An 8733-nucleotide genomic window follows, 5' to 3' on the forward strand; every position below is an offset into this window, starting at 1 on the left:
TGCAGTGTTCACCTCCCGCTGCTGGACCGCAGTGTGCCCGACTTCTCCAGTTTCAGCACGGTGGATGAGTGGCTGGACGCCATCAAGATGGGCCAGTACAAAGACAACTTTGCCAACGCAAGCTTCAACACCTTCGACGTGGTCTCCCAGATGACCATGGAGTAAGTTGCTGACACACCTCACTTCAACCTTTTTCTGCACAAAGTCACACACACTTATGCCTGCACGGAAAATATGCAGGTAGACAGGCACACACACATTCGCACACATACACACACGCGTGCGTGCGCGTGCGCGCGCGTGCACGTGCGCGCGCGCACGCACACACACACACACACACACACACACACACACACACACACACACACACACACACACACACACACACACATACACACACACACACACACACACACACACACACACACACACACACACACACACACACACACACACACACACACACACACACACACACACACACACACACACACACATGCAACCTCAGTGGTACATTATGCACGCCCACACAACACAGTGAGCTCTGGACAGAAAAACCACCATGGCAGCAAAAATGCTGGAGTGACAGGGTTATTTTGGTAGCTCCATTTTATGACACATAAACAGTGATCCTACGAAGTCTGTGAATAAACAAGGGACAATAAACAAGGAACAAGGAACAGCAGCATGCCAAAACAATTACAATTCCACACCTCTACAAGGAGCCAAACAGATCTATGTATGCCAAGACACATAGGCCTTGAGTCCTTCAGTACAGGAGGTGGGCAGGGGAATGTGCCACAGCTGTGTTCGTGGGTGTAGATGGAGAGGAGAGAGAAGATATACCCTATGTAGCGGGATGACAGCCAAGCTGCAGCCCCTCCATCTGAATCAGCAACGTTGTAGTGTGGTGAGCGCAGTGCAGTGTAGTCTACTCTTGTCTAGTGTAGTGCAGTGGGATGCTGTGCGATGCAGTGCTGTGCGGTGTGGTGTAGTGTAGTGTAGGGATGTAAATAAAATCGAAATGTATCGATGTATCGGAAGTATCGCATCGTATCGTGGGGCATTCTTAAGAATCGAAAAGAATCGAATCGCTGGCCCCTGTGCAATGCCCTAGCTCCATAACACAATAGTAGTAGAAAAGCAATTGGAAAAAATCGAATCGAACCGAATCGCATCGTATCATGGGGAATTCTTAAGTAACGGAAAAAAAATCGAATCCCTGATTTAAGAAATGGATACTGTATCGTATCGTCATGAAGGCTGTGATTTACACCACTAGTGTAGTGTGGTGTGGTGCAGTGCAGTGCTGTGCGGTGTAGTGTGGTGTGGTCCAGTACATCACCTGGTGAGATTTGATGACGTAGGATGCCACAAGCCCCTCCAAACACCCCTCCAGTATAAACACACACTTGCTGGGAGAGCTCTTCCTCATTAGCTGCACTGCACGCACACCTGCCACACACACACACACATGCATGCTCTCACACACACAAGCACACACAATATCCTAAATGCATACACAAGGTTTTGGTAATGGTACCACTTTTAGTCAAGTCAAGTCAAGTCAAGTTTATTGTCAATTTCTTTACATGCACTGGTCATACAAAGAATTTGAAATTGCGTTTCTTGCTCTCCCATGCAGACATAGACTAATCTAGGTAAGGACATAGACAGTATAGACATAGACAGTACTCATACATGGACATAGACAGTATGGACGTAGACATTGCTCATACAGACATTTAAAGTGCAAGACTGGACGTTAAATGTCTGTATGAGCAATGTCTACGTCCATACTGTCTATGTCCATGTATGAGTACTGTTATATGTTATATGTTTGAATGACAAAAGCTCACAGTTTTCAGATGTGTTTTTGGAGAAGTGTCAACATGGGTCACCGGTGACCCCTCCAGAGTGATAAACACAACTCAAACGAAAGTGCACTTAATATAGCCTTTTACAATCTGTTATAACTTTGCTGTTAAACTTCGACTTTTTTCGCACAACCTCAGCTGGCAAGTGCGTCGTAGATAGCCCATGGGTCACTCAGCAACTTAAAGAAACTCCTATTTATTAAAGAAAGAACTGCGAAATGGTCAGTGTGCGGGAGTTTCTTTAAGTTATAACTTTGCTGTTACCAGATTGGCAATGACCCAGTTGTAATGCCTATTACTAATGGCCCTGTGTAATGTCGAAGTAGTGTAGTACTGTGGTACTGAAGTCTTTTCAGCAACTATTACAGTGTGCCACTGGTGGAACGGCTCACATCATGAGGCTACAGGTTCATCGTTTCTTAGCTGTGGATAGACACACACACACACACACACACTCACAAACACACACACACACACACACACACACACACACACACACACACACACACACACACACACACACACACACACACACACACACACACACACACACACACAAACACACACAGTATACAACATTGCGTACACACAAGCGAACACATACAAATGCTACTACACACAGAGATATTGTCTCACAGGCAATTCTCTCTTTAAAAAAAAAAATCCCCCTTCCTCCTTATGTGTCCTATCTCCTCTCCTCCCCGACTGCTGTCTGTATTGCAGTGTTTCTCAACAGGGGTGCCAAGGCACCCTGGGGTGCCGCGTGCCCCCCTCAGGGGTGCCACGGAAACGTGGCTGATAAATAAATGATGTAAGATAATACATATTCGTATAAATTGATAAGTTCAAGCTAGTCAGTGGAATCTTTCATCTGCCATTTACGCACAATAGAGTAAATATAGGTCGCCCCAGTCAGCTGCAACTTCGAACGTAGGTTGTGTGACGTCTTTTCTAATGTGTTACTTTTCTAAGCTTGTGTGGTATCGGATGCGATGCCATGATACGGCTTATTGGTTTGGGGTGCCTTGAAATATTTCATGAATTGAAAGGGTGCCTCGCCTAAAAAAAGGTTGAGAGACACTGCTGTATTGTATTCCTCATGCCTGCTGTTGGTCTCTCTGAGGCGATGGCTGGAGTAATTGCCCCATTCCCCCTTAACCCCCCCCCTACCTCCCTCACCCCCCTATAGCATTGAGCGAGGCAGTGGTAGACAGACTTATGAATCCGTTGGCCGGTGAGACAGACAGTAGATGAGTTCTTTATCGGCGGTGCGGTGCGGTGCCTGGTGGTAAATGTAGCTTATTGTTTCGAAAGGCTCGCGTGCGTACGAGGGCACACACGCCCTTCATGCTGGATATATGAGACGCTGGCAGCGGTTTAGACCTTTTCTTCCATCTTGCCGACGCTTCTCTCTCTCTCTCTCTCTCTCTCTCTCTCTCTCTCTCTCTCTCTCTCTCTCTCTCTCTCTCTGTCTCCAGTCTTGATGAAATTCCTGCTCTCTTGCATCACTCCATGTTCCTACCTGTACGAACTAGACGAGAGTTGTCCTGAAGGACAACAAGATAGGCTTTTGTCTCCTGTGAATTTGATACATTGGGCAACCAGACAATACTGTACGCGCTAGTTTGTCAGGCCCAGCAGCTAGCAGCCTACTGGAATTCTTGACAGGCACTTCATCTAAAAGTCGCATTGCCAGTTTCTTTTTTTTAAAATATTTTTGACGTTAGACAGGAGGTTTACGAGGCTTGCAGTACCGGCATGTTCCTTTTTAATCACGGTATGTGTGTGAGGTATGGTTTTGGTTTGTGTTGCACAGCGGTGCTAAGTCATCTCACGTCATATCTAACATCTTTTTGTGTCTCTTCTGCCTCTCTTTCTCACGCTGCCCTCCTGTCTCTGGCTCGCTCTCTCTTTTCTTTTTTTCTGTAATTCTCCCAATCTGTCTTTCTGTCCCACTCTATTTCTGTCTCTGTCTCTCTCTCTGTCTCTGTCTCTCCCCTTCCCTTCCTCTCTTTCGCTATCCTGTCCACAGTGACATTCTGCGAGTAGGAGTGACGCTAGCCGGGCACCAGAAGAAGATCTTGAACAGCGTGCAGATGATGCGGGCGCAGATGAACCAGATCCAATCAGTGGAGGTCTGACCGGCCCTCCAACCAACCAACCATCAGCCAAGCCCACAGGACGCCCCGCCCCTCCCACTACTGGATTGGTTGGGGCTGGGTTGAGTGGGTGTTACCGCCTTTTGTCACGCTGGATAAAGAAGATTAAAAAAAGCAATCCTCCCCTATCTCTTCAGAAGACCCTGCTCTATTGTGGAACTTCTGGCATTGCCCCCCCCCCTTTTGCTCCTAGACCCCATGCCAATTTTGTCCTGGAAGTAATTTCTCTGCAATTTAACTTAACCCAGTGTTTATTGGCACAGCCAGCAAGAATATTTTCTTTTTTTCTTTTGCAACCTTCACCCAAACGAGAAGAAAACCCATTTTAAACTGTTGTCTATTTCCCTTTCCCTATAGATTGCTTTCTCCCCATTTACTTTTTATTCCCCTCAATCAATTTTTGTACAAATTTTTGTATTGAACATGAGAAGAAGAAAAAAAGCTTACCAGAACCTGATGAATCTATATGAATTGATATAGATGGTGTAAAATTGTAAAGTAGGTGGACTGAATCAAAAGGCTTCCCTTCAAAAGGGCAAAAGGACTTAAATGGTGGAAGGACAAGGGGCTTGAGAGATTGAGGAACGGGTGGGTGAAACATCAACCCCCTCCTTGAGAACAAGTTTTGAAGACTTGCAATACTAGGCTATATTTTATGGTGAAGATAAAACAAGAAGTAGCTGTGGGACTGTGTAGGCTACCTCCTGTGTGTGTGGTAGTATAGGGGAGGAGGCAGAGGTGATAAGGAGATCCCCCGTCGCCTCCTTCACTTGCTCTAGTGTAGGCACAGGAGGAGCAAGCAGTGATGTACCACGGAACGAAACACGGGCAGAATCCACTGCCACAGAAGAATATCGCAGGAACCATTTGCTAATGTCTACAGGGGAACCTCACATGAACAAAAAAAAAAAATATGACAACAAATCAACAGAACACAGTAAATAAAACAAAAAACCACAAAACAACAACTACAACAAAAAAGTAACAAGTCTTTGTCCTAACAGTCATCAACGTCAATACAGTGTTGAATTTTATGATGATTTTCAATTCTTCCTTTCACCACGGACGGAGGAGTTGGGAAACCAACAAACAAACAAACAAACAAACACACAAAAAAAATAGAGAATATCATCTTTGTACGAAGAACATGCATCGCAACCTGCCAAATAGAACCCTCCTGTTGTACCTCAGATGCCATCCTTATGACATATCAGATGACATTGCCGTGTCCTTGGGAACCTGAAGTACTCTGGAATCCTCACTCACAGGTGCTTTCCATTCAGGATTTTGTTGGACTTGATGCACTTCTTCATTGATAAGCAGTGCTGTCTGGAGGTCATAGTCATTATGGATATGTCTATTTTTTTTTTCCTTCCTACATTTTTTTTTTCCTGAAATGTTAGTCGTGGACCTTGATTTTTTTTTTTTACAGTATCATAACAGGCATCACAAATGCTTCCACTGCAAATGCATAGAGATATGAGAAAGAAAAAAAAAATAGAAGCTGTTTTTGGGTGTTCTCTTCCTGAATTGTTTACATAGAAGGACCCTGAGTGCACATATGCTTTGATATTCACATTTAGGCTTCCCTCTTGTTTTTTTGTTGTTTTTTTTTTCAAAGTTGTTGCGTGTTTGCGTGTTTGCGTGCGTGGGGAGAGAAGGATAAAAAGAAAGAGAGATAGAGAGAGAGAGAGAGAGAGAGAGAGAGAGTGCATACAGTATGTGCTTTGAAATGTATGCATCTATGCTTGCTTCGGTGTGATTGTGAGCATGACAACACGACAAGTGACTTCACCTGGAGGTTGGGTTTGATGATACACTTTATAGATCACTGTGTTGGTGTGTGCTGAACCTTTTTAAAATGTTTTTCTTTTCCTTCCTTTGTCTTTATTTTCAACAAAGCATTTGGGTTTTTGTTCTAAAAGAAGTGTAAAAGAGTCATTCAGTACTGGGCAGAAATGTGAAGAGTGGATGTGTATTATTATAATTATTATTATTAATGAACATTATTATTATTATTATTACATAGTGCTGTGGGGAGTTTGTGGGCACTATGAAAAGTTCTACTAGAGAGGAGAGCCTTTGGTACTGGGTTGAGTTTCTCAAAAGAGAAGTTGCTAGCCTGTTAGCAACTTCGGTAGTTGCCAATGGGAAAATGCATTGAAAACAACAAAGTAGCTAATGTAGTAAGCAACTTTGGTTTCGAGAAATCCACCCCTGGTGTGATTTGGAAGGACTTTGGCCTTTGTAGGCCCCTGACTGAAGAAGAAGACGCAAACACTATCGCAGCAACAATCGAGTTCCCAAGAGCACTTATTATATTGTTCCTCATAACACATCCATACTTCATTTCTTCCACTCAAAACACATGTAGTATACATGGACTGGTCGCCATCACAGATCTACATATGGCGACAAAATCAATGAATTTGTAAATAGCCCTTCAGAAATGTTCAGAAAAAAAAAAAAAACGTTTTCTTTTTTTTAGGTGATAAGTGTTGGATTTTAGTGTACAGATTTTGTTAAAAACATTAAGAGAGATCTGTTAAATGACAAGAGGCTAACTTTGGGGTTGCACGAATAACACGGGAGAGAGACAATGTTGTAGGCTACTATTTCACTATATCATTTACATTTCATGGAGCAAAAGATAGGTGACCAGCATGTCAAGAAGGAAATAGACGAGAGCACTGTTGTAATAGAACACATAGCACTGTGACAATGTAACTAGCAACAAATGTAAAGTTACCAGATGTTCCTGAAGACAACTGATGCATTCAAGTTCAGGTGTTAGCTTTACGGAACATGTAGCCTAGCCTCTGGTATGTAGCAATGCATCTGTAAAGTGGTAGTAAGACTTCATCAAGACTGAATATACTGTATGTAATTCATCACAATTCACAAGAACAACCTTTGTTCATTTTCATTGATAAGGTGGCTGGTGAGAAAACGAAAAGAAAGAAATCAAACTTACAGCTGGTAGTCGACATCATTTTGTCAACCATTGTAGCTCGCTTCCAAACTCATACTGCGTCTCATACAGCGTCATAGTAGCCCTTCATATGTATGAAGGCGGAGTTATCACACATCTCACCAAATTCCAAAATGGCAACAAGCCTGGAAAAAAAACAAAAAAAAAACAGAAAGTCAGAAGAAGTTTAATATTATTTTCACACAGGTGCTTGGTATTCATTAGGAAGTACACAGTTATGCTTTTTGGTAGCCGACTTGTCTTTCTCCTACATTGTTCGTGTATCTCTGGAGTCGGTGTTATAAAGAGGGGTGTGTTTGGTACTGGGCTGCAGCAGTGCCCCCCTATAGGTTTGGGTTTTTGAGAGGCACACAAGAGGGAGTCCGCATTTCAAAACGTATGAATTGCCTGCGATTCCTGCTGCGCTTTATTCTCACGGGTGTGAGCAAGAACAGTGGGATGTGTGTGTGTGTGTGTGTGTGTGTGTGTGTGTGTCTGTGTTGATGTGTGTGTGTGTGTGAGTGTGTGTTTTTGTGTCAGGGGAGGGAGGACTGTTAGCTCTTTGTCTTTTTTTGTTCACAGTTGTTCCTGTCTTTCCCTCCCTGCTCTCGTTTTAATCTGTGTCTTGCCGTTTCCCACAGGGGCCCAGTCATCCTCGTTGCTGAAATGGCATAGCCATAACCTCTCTCTCACACACACACACACACACACTCACAAAGATATTAATGATTTCAGTGTCGTTGCGATGGCAGGCAAGTCCTCCACATACAGGACAGTTCTGAGGCGTGTGTTGTGTAGACAGTAGACACTCTGCGCCTCCAACACAAGTGGCGGAACAATTGCACATAGCACCCCAAGGCAAGACACTTATAGGGCCCTCCATACAACTTGCCATGGTCACAATAGGGCCCCCACCACCAATACAGGAGGGCCCTGGACCCAGGGGCAAATGCCCTGCTTGCCCCCCCTATAGCTCCACCCCTGCTCCAACACAAGAGCTGAGCTCTGTGTTCAGAGCGGTCCCAGAGGAGGAGGAGGTGGTGTATCATACAGGGAGCGACATGAGCAAGATGGCCCATCATCCCCCCCAAAAAATCAGCAACAACAACAGTGCCAACCACAACAGTGATAGTCCCCGAGTAGTAGAACAAAATGATGAGCAAGCCCCGGCAATCAATTGCAGAGTGATCTCTCTCCCTCCTCCGATGACACTCGCAGTTTGTTTTCTTCCTTTCACTCAACAATGCGATTCAAAATTCCCCGAGTGCAAGGATATGCTGTTGGGTCAAAGACATCTTTGTCATTGTCATTCAGTGTTATGGACACCTTCCGCCGACTGTAACTGCAAAAAAACATGGCTTTTAAATTGTTTCAAGTGAATGGATGACAGCCGAGGCTTTCATGAATTCCCTGTAACAATAAATAAATAAAAAGAGTCATGTTTTTTACAGTTACAGTCAGCAGAAGGCATCCGTTACACTGAATGACAATGCCATTTTGCACGTCTTTGACCCTGTTGCAGGGTTGTTGGCTCAGCATGGCGCCGGTCGGAGCCTCTTGGTACAAGCCCACGACACGCCCCTCACGATCATGAGCACGTCCCTTTGTCTGTGAAGGTTTGCATTCATCCAGGTCATGTTGGCCAAAGAGTTTAGTGGTGGACTACTTCTTTGAGCTTGAAAACATTTCGCTCCTCAGTCCAATGAGCTTAATTACCGTAGTTACG

General features: G+C 44.3%; 1 protein-coding gene across 2 annotated transcripts in view; it reads left to right on the forward strand.

The window, feature by feature from the left end:
• Nucleotides 1-7923, forward strand: part of ephb2b (eph receptor B2b) — a 343815-nt gene extending 335892 nt beyond the window's left edge. For both annotated transcript variants that reach the window (XM_063214832.1, XM_063214833.1), the window contains exons 16-17: nucleotides 6-161; nucleotides 3910-7923. In XM_063214832.1, the coding sequence (XP_063070902.1) occupies nucleotides 6-161; nucleotides 3910-4018 (265 nt within the window). In that variant the 3' untranslated portion in view covers nucleotides 4019-7923. The remainder of the gene's footprint in view (nucleotides 1-5; nucleotides 162-3909) is intronic.
• The last annotated feature ends 810 nt before the right edge of the window (nucleotides 7924-8733 follow it).

The sequence above is a fragment of the Engraulis encrasicolus genome, chromosome 14, assembly GCF_034702125.1.
Source record: "Engraulis encrasicolus isolate BLACKSEA-1 chromosome 14, IST_EnEncr_1.0, whole genome shotgun sequence".
In the NCBI taxonomy this organism is placed as follows: domain Eukaryota; kingdom Metazoa; phylum Chordata; class Actinopteri; order Clupeiformes; family Engraulidae; genus Engraulis; species Engraulis encrasicolus.